The 18,940-nt window shown below is 40.0% G+C and overlaps 1 protein-coding gene across 8 annotated transcripts in view; it reads left to right on the forward strand.

The window, feature by feature from the left end:
- LOC127945068 (utrophin) overlaps window positions 1-18,940 on the forward strand; it is a 192,443-nt gene that overhangs the window by 78,518 nt on the left and 94,985 nt on the right. For 7 of the 8 annotated variants that reach the window (XM_052541605.1, XM_052541606.1, XM_052541611.1 and 4 more), the window contains 3 exons: window positions 248-453; window positions 2,924-3,078; window positions 3,428-3,617. In XM_052541605.1, the coding sequence (XP_052397565.1) occupies window positions 248-453; window positions 2,924-3,078; window positions 3,428-3,617 (551 nt within the window). Of the gene's footprint in view, window positions 1-247; window positions 454-2,923; window positions 3,079-3,427; window positions 3,618-6,983; window positions 7,248-18,940 lie in introns of those variants that run through there. The other variant, XM_052541613.1, reaches the window with a different exon arrangement.

The raw sequence follows: 18,940 nt of genomic DNA on the forward strand, positions 1-18,940 counted from the left end.
TGAGTTATTTCCTTGTCTTTTGTTGTTCGAGTAATATTGAGAAAGTGCTGTCACTTTAAGACAATGCACGGCATTGACATTGTCCATCCGTCTATATTTCTATCTGTAAATCTATCTATCTATCTATCTATGAGCCTGTCTGTCTGTCCATACATCTGTCTGAGGGCTGTATTAGTGAAGAAGCATGTGGATGGCATCTGTTGTGTGAGATGGTGAGACTCATTTCTCTCTTGCTGCTGTGTGTCAGTGGAGAAGGTCTGCAGCCAATGGGACGGCACACAGCATGGCTTGGAGGCGCGGCTTCTGCAGCTGGAGTGCATGATCGGCCACAGTGACCAATGGGAGGAGCAGAGGCACAAGGTGAACGCTCTGATTGGACAAAACGAGATGCGTCTGAACAACCTGCTGCACCTGAGCCGGGAGCCGCTTACCAAACAGATCAGTGACAACAAGGTGAGATCTTGACTTTTCACCTTTGACCTTTGTAACCTTAAAGATTTGCCATCATTTTGCTCTTCTTCCAGTTTAAAATAAGATCATTCAGAAGTGTGAAAACTCGGTCTCAACTCAGACACATGCATTTTCAACGAAAGCAACAGTGTTTTCAGTTTATACTGGGATGTGGATCAGTGTGATTTGTAGTTGAGCGAACAGGAGAAATCCATCAGGCTTTTTTGTGGCACTTTTTGTCATTTAATTAACATTAGAAGTGACCCTATTAATAACATCTGAATCTTATCTGTACATGCTTTCTTCTAGTTATATGAAAAGGCTTTCCCTAAAGTGGGTATTAAAGTGAAAAAAGACACTCATATTATGTTTTGTCAGGAAGTGACACAATGAGATTGCTGATTTAATTAAAAGCAAGGAGTGACTTTTAAGTTCTTGTTCCAATTAAGCCCACTATAATTTTTTTTCAATAGAAAAGCTTCGCATTTTTTTAATAAATAAACACTTCAGATGTGATTAATGTTTGATTAATCATCCAACCTAATTAACAAACTGCCAATCAAACTGGATAAATGGATTACAGCTTCAGCTGCAGTTCCCCCCCCTAAATGTACATTTGCTGAAAATGTACTCCCCTTAAGACAATTCAAGATGTAGAAGAGTTTGTTTCTTCATCAGATTTGGAGAAATGTAGCATGCTATCACTTGCTCACCAATGGATGCTCTGCAGTGAATGGGTGCCGTCAGAATGAAAGTCCAAACAGCTGATAAAAACATCACAGTTACCCACAACACTCCACTCTATCAATTCACATTTGGAGAAGTGAAAAAATGTGTGTTTATAAGAACAAATTCATCATTTAGATGTTTTTAACTTCAGACTGTTGCTTCTGGCTAAAATATGAATCCATAATAAAGCTTTATCTGTGAAAAAGCCCAACCCCTGTTGTTTTCTCATATCAAAGTCCTCCCACATATTTAGTTTAGAGCTGTTTCCGACTGTTTTGGCTTGTAAGCGCTGCTTGAGCTGTGCAGATTTCTCTCCTGATTCACACCTGACAACTTTTCACTGGAGAAAGTAATATTATGTAAAGAAGACTCATTTGAGCCCACATGAGCTGGAAGCAATGAAAAAACATTAAAAACATCTAAATAATGTTTCTTATAAACACGCAGCTCGTGTCAAGACTTTAACTGATGGACTGGAGTGGAGTGGATTACTTGTGTATTATCGTGATGTTTTTATCATCTGACACTCATTCTGACGGCACCCATTCACTGCAGAGCATCCACTGATGAGCAATTCATGGACAGGAATCACTGAACAACAACTCTAAACTTTGTATCTGTATGTTTGTTAAGTCTTATCATGTTCCTTGTGAACTGTTCATATATCTTCCTTTTAAAAAGTCTGCAGTCTCTCAGAGAAACGTTCTCTGTTTCACTTTATCTCTGGTTCTCCCAGTCAGCTCCATATTTCTCTGTCAGTGCAGCAAGCCTCTCTTATTTTTAGGCCTTATCGTCTCATTTTTTCAACTTTAATTTATTTTCTCAGCACGAATGTAATATAAGTTGATGAGTTCAGAGCACAGTCAATTCAGTACCTGTGGTTTTAGCTTTGTTATACAAGGCTTTGTCTTTATATGTGCGAATAGCAGCGTAAACAAGACCATGAGGATTCATTCACATTAGAACATGTGTGAAGTGTGTCTGTGTTTCTAAAATGCAGTGTCTTGAAAAGGTCTTAAAGTCTTAAATTTACCCCATAACAAATATCTGCATCTCTTATTTATAATCTTGTTTTATATTTCCAATGACCATTGTAATTCTGACATAAAAACCTTACTTTGTTTTCACAAGTATTACCGCTATAAATATAACTGCACTGATATTAATGAAATATTCGTGTCTTTAGCTTTAATTTTAACAGGGTTTAAAATCTTACATATAATCCAGATAATAACATATGTAAGACAAAAGGGCTTCTCATCCATTAAGTGAAGAAATGATTGTCAGATTAAACATTGCATTAAATAATGAATGAATGAGATTTCATATTCGTCTTGTAGACTCTTAAGAGCATTTCTGAGTCACTGTGCACTTAATAGCACAAGTGTAAATGTGGCTTTTGAATCGACACACACACACCGACACACACACTACTGAAACGCACCTGTATGGGGTGCTAGAGTCATACTTTATCTACCGTATTGTTTAGCATTCATATATTATTCAGATGTTTTAAACAAAGCAGATATTTTAGGCAAGAAGGTATGTTTCCGTGTTTGCCTTAGGTTAGAAATAAATGTTTTAAGGTTGTTTGGACTGATTCCCTGAAGTCATTTGAGTTAAAGTTGCGGACTGGCATGAACTAAACAACATCTAGACTTCTATAGCGACTCCACCGTTTTCGTTGAGCTTTTGTTGTGCTGTTTAGACGGTAGCTTGATTTATTGATTTTTTTTGCTGTCAGGCGTTCCTGCAGGAGCTCAGTCGAGGACAGGAGAGCCTGACGTCCTTTAATGAACTGTCCAATCAGCTTCTGCAGGAATATGCCGCTGACGACACGCGCAAGGTCAAAGAGGTCATGGACAAACTCAACACGGTGTGGAACAGCGTCAGTAACAGGTATGCGCTTGCACACGGATGCGCTCATACATCTCCACACCGACGAGGAGCGTTCGTTTCCCTAATCTAAAAGGAAATGAGAGGAAATTAATCATACGCGCACACACACACTCTGAAACAGCATGTTCATTATGCTTTCATAAACCTCATTTAAGTAGATACTACCTTTATTATTCTTTTATAGTAAATGTTTTATAAATATTGCATTATTATTGCACAAATATTACCACTATAACTATTAATGCACTAATAGTAATTAAATATGCATGTGTTAATAAGCATTTGTAATCTGGTAGCAGTTGTTTGGATTTCTTCGGCGTGGTTGATTTTCCCGCCGTGTTGTCGTCAGGGCGTCGGACCGTCAGGCTGCGCTGGATTCGGAGCTGAAGTCTCTCCAGACGTGTCTCCGAGAGCTCGAGTCCTTCCTCAAGTGGCTCCATGAGGCGGAGACTACGGTCAGCGTGTTATCTGACGCCGCCCAGAGGGAGGAGCTCTCGCAGGACTCCGCCCACATCACAGAGCTCAAAGGGCAGCTTGGGGTAAGCGCTTCAGACTTATGTTCCATTGGGACTGGAGGCAACTTTGCGACCCAGACATTATGAAAGCCAGATCTGAGCTTGTGTTTTTCAGCTAGCACTTGGGAGTTTTGTTCTCTTTGTGCAAAATGCATTTGATGATCGGTGTGTGTGGACTGCAGGTGGTCCATGGGTGTACTGTCTGAGGTTAAGACAAATCTGGGACATACGGGAGCTAAAGATACTCAGTTATCCCTGTGTCAGTCCTCATTAGTTCCCCCATCAGCCAGAACACGGCATACGTGTAATCAAGCTATAGATCGTGTCAGCTGTTACTCGACATCTTCAGTTGTTTGCGGAGGCTGTGTTTGTCCTGTGAGATTCATGCATCACAGTTTGATCTCTTTATCTGCTGTCCGCTCTAATCACGACTGTACGCTATCACTGCCTACTACGATTCAGCAGCCTACACACTGCAGAGACACTAAAGCACAAGCTGTCAGCTTGTACTAAAATAAACTGTCCCGGCTGTAAAATGTGAAGTCGCACAGATTCATTGAATAATCTTTTATTGTGATGTTGCGTGGCAACAGATGGCATTTTTGCACCTGTGAAGGGCACTGTGAGGATGTTTGTAGGGTTAGTTGAAACCAAAGCGAGCAGCTGAATTCTTTCATGAAGGGCCCTTCCAGAAGGCCGTTATTGAGTGTCACAATTCAAGATTTTAAGGCATTACAGGGTCAAAACTGCTCATACATGTTTTTTATACTTATTCATTTGTTCGCTTTTGTTCATCGTTATACGTAGTATAATTTTCTCTCCGTTTTGGCCTTCCGTCCACACTCAGATTGTGTTTTTAGTCACAGAAAACAAAGCTTTTTGAAAATCCTCTCCAAAGTGGATACATTTGATAAACTTTTTCACTTTTGAGAACGATGATGCAAGTTTAGTCATGCGACGCATATTCTGCCAATAGATATCCGTGTTTATACTGGTATTGTGCACGTTATGTGCTATGCACTTTCACACTACTGCTATACATGTGTTACTTTGTACACTCTTCATATCACAGTCCTGCAAAAATGAAAGCAGATTTACTTGCGATTGCTATTTGCGGCAAAACACGAGGGCAGTTGCGTTTTAGATCAGACGTACCATCGTGAGTTAGCTTGAAAACGCTAGTGTGGATGGAGAGCATGTTAAAATGAAAACGGCATTTTCAAATGTGTCCGGGATAATGTAGACGTAGCCTTAAAAGAGAAGTTGTCCTGTGGTTTCCTGACAAAATACAAACATTTGAAACCAAATTGTGGTTTGATTTGACAAACAAGCAAAATACATGCATACATATAAATATTAATTTCTTTCTCCATCTGTCTTCCACTTAGTCATTGACCGTTCATTTGTAGTCATCCATCATATATTGTCTTTTTTTCATGTGTCAAGGACATATTCAGATATTTCCTTGCAAGCGTGTTTGTAGCTGATGACTGGAGAAGGTTATGAAAGTGTTTAATCTTGGCTGATGTCTGTTTGTTTGACGTCAATGACAGAGAAATGAGAAATAGAGTTGCTGATGTCTTTATGTTTTCAGTGAGCACTACTTTCCTTTTATTTGCATTAATTAAACCTGCTGTGTGTAAGAGCGTAGTAAATCGTGTTTCTTTTCCTTGTGTATTTTTGATTATACAACAAAATGTCATCTAATGCATGACATGAGCTCATGGTTGGCATTTTGTTGTTTACTGTTGTTTGGAGTGATTTGTTGCCCATCCATCTTTGTCCCTGAACAACCCGATCCCGCTCAAATCACCCTGACTCACTAGTGGTTAGTGTGACGAGACAGAAAGACTTATCAAACTCACATCAGGAGGCAGACTCAGATTTGAGACGCAGACACGATGAGCGCTTCTTTAGCTCCAGATTGTAGTGTTTCTAACCTCTTGAATGTGAAATGTTGTGATGTATTTCTGAGTGAAACAGCAGGACTTGGTCCATCCAGACTTGATTAGATGGTGAAGAGTGGTTGTTGTATACTATTATGGAGGCAGGTGGTTGGAAGAAAGCGGCTGAAAATAGATTTGTGATGTTGACCTAAAATGAAATTAGAACTGACTGCGTTTACTTACTTAAAGGGATAGTTCACCTCAAAAATATCAATTCTGTCTGCATTTAATCATCCTCTTTTTTTTTTTTGTTCCAAACCTAAATGACTTTCTGCTGTGGAACACAAAAAGAAGATATTTTGAAGACTGTGCTGGTTGCTCCTTTTCATAAAATTACAATAAATGAAGACTGGTGCATTCTAGCTTAAAAAGGACACAAATGCATCAAAAACGCACCGTAATGTATGTCTCATACACTGTGACCAAACATTTTAATTGTTATTTACTAAAATGTTTCCCTCCCTCCAGCTTTTGATTTTTATGACTGGTTCATTGAATCTGGATCAGAGTCATGAATCAGTCATTCAGATCGGTTTTGTGGATTGAATCAACTGATTTCTTAAATGGATCCCAACTCTAAAAAAAAAAAAAAAAAAAAAGTATCTTCGGCTAGTGTAGTTGCCAACTTGCCAAAAATGCATTTTAAAAAATACTTTGACAATGATTTATGACAAATTGGTGCCTGTAATTTAGACAACTCATAACCATACATTTTCATTGGTTAAGTAATGTAATTGTAATATACAAATATCTAATTTATCAGTCAAAGCTGTTACGTGGTAGCTTCAGAAAATCACTTTTGTACTTAATATAGTGTTTTTTTTTTATTATTTAAACTAAACTTGAAATTGCGTGGAAAAGAGCCACCAGCGCATTCTTCAAAATTTCTCATTTTGTGTTTCAAGGAAGGAAAGTCAGTCATGCAGGTCTGGAATGACATTCATCAGACTAACTGTTGAATCTTTATTTTTGATTGAACTATTCCTTCGAGAAAGCAATGGGGTCAGTATTGATTTCATTTTAGCTTCGTGAACATTTGTTGTCAAAGGTCATCAGAAGCGCAGAAGGAGATAATAATAGCACTTTCCCACAGTGAAAGAGCGAGTGCTTTCCCCTCCGAATCATTACTGTTCTCCTCGTGTCTCCCTCATTTCTCTGATGTGTCTCGCTGCTCTATTTCGCAGTCTCACAGGAGATGTGCTCTCTTTCAGTAAACTGTGTCACCCTCATTCATTCCCTTTATGAATTTAAACACCCTCTCGCTCTTTTGGTGCTGAAAGAGACCCTCCGTCTCTTGAATGCTCTCCGGGGTTTCTCTCCATCCGCTGTATCAGTCCTTCCCTCCCCCTTCTCTCATAGTCTTTTTTTGTTTGTCACGCAGTGTTAATTCTCTCTCCGTGACTCTTGTTTATCGCTGGAGAGGAGCGAGCACTCATGACGCGCTTGAGTGTGTGCGTGTGTGTGTGGGGCATGTTTGTCAGGGCTCGTCACATTTCGCTCAGCTGGTGGTGGAGGATATGTGAGCGTGCGTGAGTGTGTGTGTGTGTGTGTGGCGGTGAGGATGCATGCTCTCAGACGCTGGCAGTCGTGTGCTGGCAGAGTTAAGATGATGGCTGTAGTTCGGACGTCTCTGCAGAAAGTGGTGGTCTTCTTACACCGGCTCCAGAGAATGGCGATATCTTCACCGCGTTACCAGAAACTGTGCAAGGTCAGTGGCGTGTGCACGCTCCCGCTGATGTGCTTTCATCCCATCTCTGCTAGTTTACAGTAGTTGCTCTTAGTTTGCTTTCTCTCGTCAAGTTCTAGTTAAACAGTTTCTTGGATTTCTTCTTGTATTTTTTTATTTTTTTTGTGATAGAATTTTTCTTTCGCAGTGAGATCCTTTATTCTTGTATTTTTGCAGAAGTTTTGATTTCGTATTTTAACAGAGTCTTGTTTATTTGCATATCGAATGTTTGCGATTTGTAATGTTTAGTTCTGTTCTTTATACCAAATGGCAATATTGCTAACTTATACGAACCATATAAGGACCAACATGAACATTTGTAAGACATCGATGTAATACGGTTTGATTAATTTTGATGTGATATCTCTGGCAAGAGTTTGATGAGTTTCCAGTTGTTTGTCGTAAGATGATCAGAAATCCTACTCACTTTAGAGGGAAAATGACATTTAAAAGAAATTAATTTGATGTAATATATAAGCTATGTTGATGGATTCCTGTTAGTAATGTCATATATGAGTGACGCTATATTTAGCTGCTGTCAGCAATCATCCTTTGAGTGTGTCTGTGTGTGTGTGTGTGTGATACAGATTAGAGAAAGCAACAGCTGTTCTGATATTCAGTGTTTAGCTGAAATCCTCTCAGGATTTACACACACAACACACAGCACTGTTGAGAGATGGAGAGCTTTTTAAACAGAAGTGAGTTCATCTCTGTGTGTTTATGTGTGTGTTTATTAAAGAGACAGCAGCACGTGGCAGTGTTGTGTGTTTTATTGTAAGACAGTGGCGCCTCTTAAGTGGGTCATATTTAGCACTTGTTTTTGGTATTTTATTATATTGTTCTTAAACTATGTGTTTCCCAACTTTATGATGTTATTCAATGTGTATTGCATTATAAATAAATGCAATTTAGTGATTTAACATTTTTCAATCTCCCTGATCTTTTGAACAAACAATTAAACCCATTGTCATTCAGTCGGAGCTGGTCCAGCTGCTAAATGTTGAGTGTGTTCATGTAAAAGCGTGCGGTTATGTATTTACATCAGTTCAGGAAAGATTTAAGATGCTTTTTGCGTATAGATTAGCTGCTCTTGTTGCTTATCAGGTACAAAATTATCCGAGTTTTGTCCTAACCATATATCGCTGCAACAGGTGAAGACATTTTTTGGGCTGGTTGATTTCTATTTCTGTGCTTGATTTCTGTTTGATGTTCTGACTGATGTTGCACATGATTTTCACTTTCACTGTGGGCAGTTAATTTAGTAATTAGTGAAATCATGGCGTAGTGTCTGTCCGGTTGGAATATGTCACATACTACATCCTCCTTAGATGAGTAGAGCAAATAAATCCTGTTTTCGTGCTTGAACCTCTTGAAATCAACTAGCCTCAACAGTCAGTTTCAAGAGAGCAAGAGGATAAAAAAAGAACATGGAGTAGTGAGTTAAACTGGAAAATAAGGAGTGAAATTAAATCAAGCTCCACTTAATGCATTTAGCAAATGCTGTTATCTAAAGCGATATATGATAAATTTATATCAGGAACACTCACTGAATTCACCTGAAGTTAAGTGTCTTGATCAAGGGAAAATTAAGGCTGGAAATCTTTAGATATCTCACGATTTGTTTCGTTTCAGTTGGATGATTTCAGTCAAAATGAATCTCAGTAGCTCTTCTTTTTTCATCAGTAACACAGGCACGAATCTTAGTTGAGATAAAGTGTACAATTCTGTGAGAGGATTTTATCAAAAAAAGTAAAATCATGCTCTGACTCCCAATAGAAACAGTGAGTGGTTATAAAAATCTTGTATCCGAGACGGCTCTGTGGCTTTCCTGCTATGTAAATTAAATTCTGTATCAGAGCGATCATAAACTTTGTGGCTGTCAGTCAGAATGCATCTTGTTTTCTGTGGGTTACAGCATTTATCTTAGTTCATGCAGATCCTGGCGGTTGTTTTTCTTAAAGATGTTGTAAAATAAAGATTACTGGGCTTTTTTTTTTGTCCATGGCTGTTAAAATTCTGAAGGCTTTCTCGTATTTGACATTTTCACAGAGTATATACCACTGCAGATGTGCTGCCCATGCTGTTTGTGCAGCATTGCACACTGTTGTTTTGCTTTGCCCTGCATGTGATTTTTTCAGTTATCCATTATTATCAGTAATTAACTCCAAATTCTGAAAATGACTTAGCGGTTCATAAGTCCCACATGTGAAATCCATCAAATGAAACCCACACACTTCACGAGCACCAGCTTTACCCTGAGGAACATAAGGTAGTCCTCACTCGATCAAGCAGCCCTTGGCCAGATGGAGGCGGTGCGGTGATCGTTTAAGCGTCCCTGTCCAGCACTGCTGGCTCTGCACCCTTGGGAAGGCATCAGTCATTCTGCGCTCAATTACTCTCTCCTGGGACGAATCCATCTTTTGGAGATCATTCGAGCCTCCAAAGACCTCTTCTCCTGCACCACTTCCATATGTGTGAGTGATGAATGAGCCCGGTTTAGAATGAGCCTCAATTCCACATCTGGCTCCAGATGATTCCTTTATAATTTAATTCGTGATTTTCTTCCAGTCTCTGAGTGGCATCCAGTTTATGAGTGAGATTGAAGCACTTAATATAAAGCATGTCCCATGTTTAGGAAAACTTGGGTCATGCACTTTTCCCTCTGTTATGTTTCAAATGCTTTCGCGATATCAAAGTATATCAGTAATGGTACTGTCCCATTCTAGAGGGGAAGCTTGGACTTTCATATTAACTTCCGCACACAGGTTCTGCAGGTGCAGGGGTTAAAACAACACTGTATTTGCTTCATAGACATGTATTCTGAAATGAAAACCCCATAAACATTTTTCGGTACAAATACTTGTACTGTTGCACCTCTAGTAATCTAGTATTTTCTTGTCACAATGGAAGTAAATCATTCTTTTGAGGTGGAACTGTGGATAAACCAGGGGCATCCGAACCTGCTCGTGGAGGGAAACTAGGTGTTTCTCAATGTCAAGGAAGGATCCTCGGAAGCCAGTATTTCGCGGATGCTACGTCATCGACATCCGTCGAAGGACTGTTCCAATGTCGAGGATCCTCGGAATTTCAACCAAGGACTGAGTCCTTCGTTCGAAGAATATCCCATACACAGGAAAGGATGCATACGTGTATCCTTCACGCTCTTCGTGCTCTCAAATCACCCACAATCCTATGCGAGCAGCTTTGCTATCTAACGTTAGTTCAAAAATTAAAAAATGTTGAACGTTAACGTAGTCGGAGCGTTAACGGTTTTTATTTACGTTACCAAACATTTGTTATAACTGTTGTAAATATAAGTAAAGTTTGACGTTTAAATGCCAGTATAAATTACTACCGTATTGATATTGTAAATTATACAAATACAAATGGTTAACTGAACTGGACCTGTCATTTAACAATTGGTTGCGTCATCGGCATTTCTTTTATAAATAACTAGTTAAGTTGTCCAAAGTAATTTAATGATACCATTCACAGCGTTATTCAAATGGACATTTTCACTGACGTAATGACGTATTAACATGCACTTGCTAGCCTGTTCCATTTACGTGTTCTCCGAATGCTAAAGAGGAGTCTCGCCTAGCCTCTGAAGGAAGTGACTTGGAAGGATCAGTCCTACCGAGGAAGTATCCTTGACATTGAGAAACGCCTACTGCCCTGCAGAGTTTAGCTCAAACCCTAGTTAGACACACCTGGACTAGCTAATCTAGGTCTTCAGGCTAGCCAGGCACGTGTTTTGGAGCTGGTTGGATCTAAACTATAGAGGACATTGGCCTTCCAGGAGCAGGATTGGACACCCCTGCGATAAACTGCTTGGTGAATCACTGTTGTTAATTATTTTTATTCACATTGAGGGATTACAACTTTTATCCTGCACACATAGCGCATACGTAATTAGGATGATTCCTTTAGCTGACTAGTCTGCAGAAGTTGTGAGGGCTGCCTGGATAAGCATATATATGCATGTATGTATAAAAGAGCCTTAAACCAAATAACAAAAACAGTTTGAAAGACTGCAGTTGACATGAAACATTACTGCATTGATGTTGTGTAACAGCAACACTCCCACCCCTCCAACCAGGTACATTTCGGACCTCTCTGGCTGACCATCTTGGTTTCCCAGAGGCATGATAACCCTGGACTGGGCTCAGAGTTCAGAGAATTAATCAACGGTGTGTGCTGATTCAGAGTTTTAAGATAATGGTGCATTAGCAGTCTGTCATGTTACACGCATACAGACTCTGGCCAACACAGAGTCTGCCTCTTTTACACTCATTTATCTCTCCTTCTCTCCAGTACGCACACACATACGGAGTCACGGCTGTGCCTCCCCTCACTTAAAGCACATTTGTACACAATTGCACTGATGTCCATTACTGAGATCCTGAGTTGAAGTGCTATATTTGTGTGTGTGTGTGTGTGTGTGTGTGTGATGGTAGATTGGACCATGTGCCACATTTTAGAAAAGAGATGTGTGGGCACATTTATAAATCTATTCTGACACTGGGTGATATATTGTCTGTCCTTGGACAAAGTTTTCTTGGAATTGGCTGGTTGTAAAGGCTCCTCTCCTCTCCCCTCGTCTCATATCTAGTCCTCCTCTTCCGTTTTTCCTCTTCCTTCCCCATGTCTCGTCTTTTCTCATTTCCACCTCTCATGTCCTCTCAAATCCTTGTTCCTCTTATTTTTTTTTTTCACTCTTTTCCTGCCTCCTTTTATCCATCCTCTAGTATCTTCCTCGTCTTCATCTCCTTTCTCTCCTCTGGTCTTCTCTCCTTGTCTTCATCTTGTCTCTCCTCTAGTTTGTTCTCTTTCTTTCTCCTCTTGTCTTTCCCCTCTCGTTCCCCTCATCTCTGCTCTCTCATGTCCTTAAAGTTCCTCTTCACTTTCCTTACCCTTGCTCCCCCCATGTCTTCCCTTGTCTCTCCTCTTCTCATCTCCCCCCTTTCTCTCATTGTTTGTCTCGTCTCTCCTCTGTTCTCATGTGCTTGTTTCTCTGCTGTCCCTCCTATTCTCCCACCTCCTCTCATCTCAGTTCTCCTCTGTTTCTGTCTTTCCCATTTTATTTTCTCTCATCTCATCTTTCCTCATTATTTCCCCATGTCTCTTCCCTCCTTGTCTCTCTTCTGTCCTCCTCTTCCCCTTGTCTCTTCTCTTTCTTCTGCTGGTCTGTCGCCCTCTATTTCTGTCTCCTCGTCCAGTCTGTCCATTTCCCCATGTATCTCCTGTACCCTCACATCACTGCTGCAGTCCCTCAGCCTTTATCTTTTGTCTCTCGTTTAGTCAACTGTCCTTGTTTCTCTTTTCTTCTCCGCTCGTGTTCTCTGTCCTCCCCTCTGTCTTGTCTCTCATCTTTAATGTCCTATCCTCCCCCATGTCTTGCCTCTTCTCTCTGGTCTGGTGAACACATGTTGATGGGATTCGCTTGTTGTTGTTTAATTTCTCCATCTCTCCATCTTTGTGTTGAATTCTGTCTGCTCCTGATCAATAAGGACCGGTCACACAAATCTTCATACACATGCATGCAGCCCACCATCCCCAGCTCCACGGATCGATATGTCCCACTCTCATGAACAAAGCCTCAGATTTCCATTCATCAGTTCAGTTTCTTTCCGTGCAATCCCTCGCTCTAGGGTGGTAGTCGAGGCATGACTTAAAGGAATGATATCTTTCCTTATTGCACTCATTCATTTCAAAGCTCTGTCTATCTAGACAGCACCTCTTTCATAATCCCGGAGGTCTACTCATGGGTCATGTCTCATATTTGCTTTCTTTCATCCGTCTCCTCTCTTTTGTAGTCTTCTTTTGTTGTGTATTTTTTTTCTTATTGTCTCACTTAGTATCTTCTCTGCTTGCTTGGTATTTCTTCATTGTTTTCTTGTCTTTTCACATCTCTTCTCTCTCGTCTCTTTTCTTGTCTTTTCTCTTCTCTTCTCATATTTTGTCTCATCCAATCTCCTTTCCTTTCCTTTCCTTTGCTTTTACTCTCCCCTCGTCATCTTTTTCTCTCGTGTGATTGATTCAGCTTCACTTCCACACATTTGTTTCTTTCTTCTACACATGCCTGTGTGTATAGTGATTGCTTTTACACATTGAAAGACAGAGCTCTTCATCCTTCTTCATAATTATGTACTAATGCCATTTTAAAGCTGAACATTCATAAACGACTTTGTTTCTGTCTTGTAGACAGTTGCTTGATGCAACAGCGAGTCAGTGAAATGGGGCTCAATTCTTAACAGTCTGAAAATAAAATTGATAACCCCCCCCCCCTCCCAAATTAAAATAAATAAATAAAAATCCATTATTGAACAGAGAGTAAAATGCCTGTGGATGAATATAGAAGCCATGTTCTCCTGGGCACAGGACCAGGACTACAATCACTAAAGACAGATAAATATCCTTCGCTGGACCTGCTAAATAATTCATGTATGACAGAGGGCAGTGAACAAAGAAATGTTTGTGAAACGAAAGCATTCACAGCTCATATGTTTGGGGACTGTTTGAGGTTCCTGTTATAAGTGTTGTATAGATCAGACATAGATCTACACCTCATACACTTGTCGTTTCTGTTGGAAATGAATGTCAGCACTACTGAACTGATAGGACCAGAGGTGGGATTCTGTCAGATTACATTCTCATTCCTATTGATCAGGTATTGATCAGATTTCAACTAAGTCCTTACCGCACAAGGCGTTTGCAAACCTTCACTCACAGTTAATGTTGGTGGTGATGTCCTACACACTCTCATATACATCGGCCAGGTCTTGTTGGTTTGGACTGTAAAGCCTCGTTAATCACGGAGATTAAAAGCTTTATTAAAAACCAATTAACTCTGTGACTCTGTCACTGTATGTGAAAGAGAGAGACTGCAGATTATATATGGTCTAAATCTACCCCTTCTGAAAGCTCGATCTCGTAACAGTATACATAATGTTTTAATTATATAAACATGATTCACGTTATTTCAGTGGGTTTTTTTTTTTCACATCAAGAGTACATGATCAACCATAACATCCATATTCAGTCATTTTAGTAATACATACAGTGTACATGGTGGTTCCCTGCCTTCACCCCAAGTTACTGGGATGGGATCCAGCATTCCCATGATCCTATGTGGGACAGGCGGTTTGGAGAAGTCTGCTAACTCTACCAGTAGTTACTTCAGGGGTGTCAGCTTCTGCTTCTGGAGGGCCAGTATCCTGTAGTGTGTGTTGGGGCAGGCAGGGGGTGAACTCTGCATGACGTTTGTCCTCTCGAAGCAGGTTTAGACACTTTTGCTCTTCTTCTACTACTGACTGTACTAATATCTGCGCTAATGATAGTTGCTTTAGCGCTAACTCTACTTCTGTTAATTACATCTCTGCTAACTCTACCGTCTACTCTGCCTCTGTCGATTACTGTACTTTAAGGTGTTTCTCTACTGACCTCTGACCTCTAGCTTTACCTCTGTTGACTCTCCTTTTATCTGAAACCTCTCTTGGTGTGTCTGCTGATTTTCCCTTTGTAGTAGCTCTTCCTCTTCTCACTCTCTTTCCTCCTCATCCTCGTTGGTTTGGGGTTGGAGCTAAACTCTGCAGGATAGTGGCTGTCCAGGAGAAGGATTGGACAGCCCTGTTTTAAGTCCATCTTTGCTGACTCTTCCTCTAGCTCAGCCTCTGGGATTATGTCTACTTGTGACTAATATCTAGTTTTACCCTTGTCTCAAATCTTTCTACCTATACCTAACTCTAGCTGATTACCCTAATGTTGATCTCTGCTCATTCAGCTTCTGACTTTGCCCCTGCTTACTCCCAGCTCACGCTTGTCAGACTTTGCTCCAGTAGGGCCACCTTCATGCTAAGTTTAGCTCCAGCTAGTCATGAAATTGGGGACAGGCAGATGGAGCAAGGTTGGAACAAACCTCTTCTGGACTGTGTTCCACCATGAGACAGTATTTCTAATATCTCTACTTCTAACTCTACTCCCTTTGATCCCACAGTTGACTACTTACCTTGTAGCTCTACTACTGCTGTTTCGAAACTTACTAATATTTACATATTCTATAATATATAACCAATAATGCCCATTTCCCTCTTTTTCGCCCAATAAATGTCCAACGTTCTTATGCAGTGTTTTTTTTATTTTTTATGTTTGGTTAGGTTATGTTGTAGGTATGTTGTAGTATCTTTAATAGTAAGATATCTTTGTGAATAGACTTCAGAAAAGAGTCCCGGGGGTCTGTACTGCAGGCGGCGGTGGTGTGTGTGTGTGTGTGTGTGTGTGTGTGTGTTGTATATTAAGAAAGATGACATGGCTAATTAAGAGTTCTGAGTGCATTCCACTACGTTGTCACTCATTGGTGCTTCATGGGAGTTCGCTGTCATAAAACCCTTCTCATTTCATCCCTTTTTTGAGGCTGAATACAAATGACTAGAATATATTGTCTCTCCAGACACACACAAGCACACCTAAAGCACACACACTTTCATATACCTCTGAATAGTCTGAGGAAATAGCTCAAAGATGTATTTTGAATTGAACTTTCTCTTGCCAAAACATTCCTACACGTACTGCTTTCTTGGTACTGGCTTCCAGGAGCAATGAAGGTTTTGTGTGACAGCTTCTCTTTTCCTCTCTCAGTCTGTCTCTATTTTTTGGCCCTTCCTGTCACTCTCTCTCTCCTATTCTCACAATCATTAGGAAGACTCTGTTATGCCCTGGAGTGTTGTTTGGTATATCATTCTCTCTCTCTCTCTCTCCGATTCTCTCAATCTCAACGGTTTTAAACTTACTGGGAAACTTTTTTAATGGCTCTGGCAGTGTTTTGGAAGAGTGCAAAGAGCCGCTTATAATAATGTTGCTTTCTCTGAAATACACACACAATCTTTCTATTGAGTCACTAAGAGCGTTTGCATTCAGACCATCCATCCGACTTATCCAGGGTCAGTTCGATAGTGTTCTGCTCAAGGTGAAGAGGCAGACACAAGCAAGCTGATCTTTGATTAGATGTTGTTCGACTGCAGTCTCTTGCATGAAAAGAACACACACACACACACATAAATGTATATTCTACCAGCTCAGTTTCTGTTCTTGACCCAGTACACGCATAGGTGGCGATCATACTAAGCTAAACGCGAGATAATGGTCTGCAGTCTTATTGTTTATAGCTGGAATGCTAAATACATTTGCTCATCCTTGACACCAGATGCTGCCTAACCAGCTGTGCCATTCCTGACGATGATTGGATTGCGTTGCACAGCATGTTTACCTGCATATCCAGTGTAGCTGAATGTAAAAAGTATTATTTGTGGGATTTCATAATATTCTGTGTTTGTTGGAGTGACCTGACATGTGATCTTCTGTCTCAGCCATGCAGTGCACTTGGGGCTGAGGCTATGTGAACACTGGAGGATCTGGGAGTGTTTGGGAAGCTGCTTTGTAAACATTGCAATTTTTTTTTGGTGGCACTACTAGTGGAGAAATTACAAACTGTGGGTTTACATACAGTGAGAAAGCTGTTTAATGTTGTGTGATGTGTCTTTGCTGTAAGAAAACATCAATTATACATATTGGCTGTGTATTCAAATTAGCTTGGTTATTAGAGACTTGGTGTGTTAGTTGTCTGATTTAGTTTGTGGCTCATTTTCTATATGGTCTATATTTCTGCTTGAATTGAGCGTCTGTTCTTTTCGAATGTCCCAGTCTGATGATGTAACCATTGGATTCACCATGACATCATAATCAAAGCATCGTCATGGGAACCAGCAGCTCTTTCTTACCTTGTATGTGGGATATGATGTGATGGTGGCCCTTGCATAACCACAGCTCATTAAAATATCATAGTGTAGACGCTCACGACGCTAATTAGTTCACTCGCAGCAGGATATTCCACTGATGTTAAAACAGACTTATTAAAATGTGTTTGATCCGATCAGGTCAAATCAGGGCAAATCAGGGCAAATCAGGGCAAATCAGGGCAAACTTAAGAGAGTGTAATGACTGTCCTCTTAGTTGCTCCTAATGATGTTATGGAGAACTAGTACTATTTTAGTTGCAGGATGACTTATACAGGATAAATATTTCCCCCCGAGAGGTCCACTTACTTTTTAATCCAAAGAAAGTATTGTTTCTTTGAAAGTATCGAAAAGTAAACAAACCTTTTTTTTTTTTTTTTTTTTAAGCTGTAAAAAACCCAATATGTTAAAACAGATTAAAATGGTCAAATAAACTGAGTCGTGTTCATCAGATTTGGATCCTTCTGAAGATCCTCAGAGCTGTAGGTGCTACACACAGATGTGTCCAGTAAATGTGGATGGTCTCGTGTGTATCCATCTGTCTAAAATCAAAAGTTGCAGATGTCCGAGTCCATTTCAATAAATGAGTTTTGAAAGCTATTGTATGTTTTCTTCATACAATAAAGATAAAGAACCATTAGATACCTCAAGTCTCTGTGCATGCACTAAGTGATGGGAAATTTGATTTGTGTTTTAAGTAATGCAAGTCTATCTTTTTGTGCAGATACACATATTCCCTCACTGATTAAATAATTGACTTGGACCCACTTTATATTAAGTGGCCTTAACTACTATTTAGTTACATTTAAATTATTAATTTGGTACAATGCACTTATTGTGTACATACATGTTTTTAAATTGTACTTATATTTGAAAAATATCGGCACATAATTACATCTGTATTTAATTTCTGTAATTACATGTATAATTACACTTTGACCCATCCCTAACACCTTAACACACCCTTAAACTTACCCACACCACCAAATCTGTCCCTAACCGTACCTGTTTCCCACCTCAATAGCAGCAAAAAAAGTTGCAATACAATATGAACACAATAAGTACATTGTATTTATTTTTTGATGTAAGTACATAGTAGTTAAGGCCACTTAATATAAAGTGGGACCATTGACTTTTTACTCAAGTACAGTTTTGCAGTAACACAAGAAAGCCCTTCACCATTGTAGTCTTGTTAATGTTGCACTCACACTGAGACTCTAAACACAGAAATCAGCTTGACTTCTCACAGTAAACTAGACTCTGAACACCAATTCACGCTCACAATAACACACTTCATCTACTGAAGCTACTTCAGCCGATGTTTTAACAAGTTTCAAGTCCTTAAGGCACACCTCCGCTATACACCGCTGACAACATGAGTAAAAAAAGTGCAACAAACGGGATTATGATATGAGCTTTTTTAGACGTACACCAACACATATTATTTGCCCATTTGAAGCCATTTTAACATTATTACCATTGGCCCATACTGTAATTCTGCCTGCTCCTTAAAATAACAAGAATTCGCTGCAGAGTTAGATTTAGCCATGGATAATGCACATTTTATATTTTCACATGTCGTTCAAGCCCTAGTGTCAAACAGCATACACACTCCCCAGTGCGCACAGGGGTTGAGTTGCTTCATTAAATCAGGGGCGTCTCAGAGTTTCGCTGTAATTTGCCGTCACATTTGCCGACGTGGTGAGATGAGATAATGAATGCAGAGTGACTGCAGAAACTTCCAGGAATGATTGTCAGGACCGTCTCGCTGCGGTTTATTTCTGTCTGCGAGTTTCTCCGTGGAGGAGTTGGAGAATCGAGGAAGTGACACATCTCGTCCCCTACTGAGGGAGGATCAAAGATAATTCAACTGATGTTACTACT

The sequence above is a fragment of the Carassius gibelio genome, chromosome A23 (assembly GCF_023724105.1).
Source record: "Carassius gibelio isolate Cgi1373 ecotype wild population from Czech Republic chromosome A23, carGib1.2-hapl.c, whole genome shotgun sequence".
Taxonomy (NCBI): Eukaryota; Metazoa; Chordata; class Actinopteri; order Cypriniformes; family Cyprinidae; genus Carassius; species Carassius gibelio.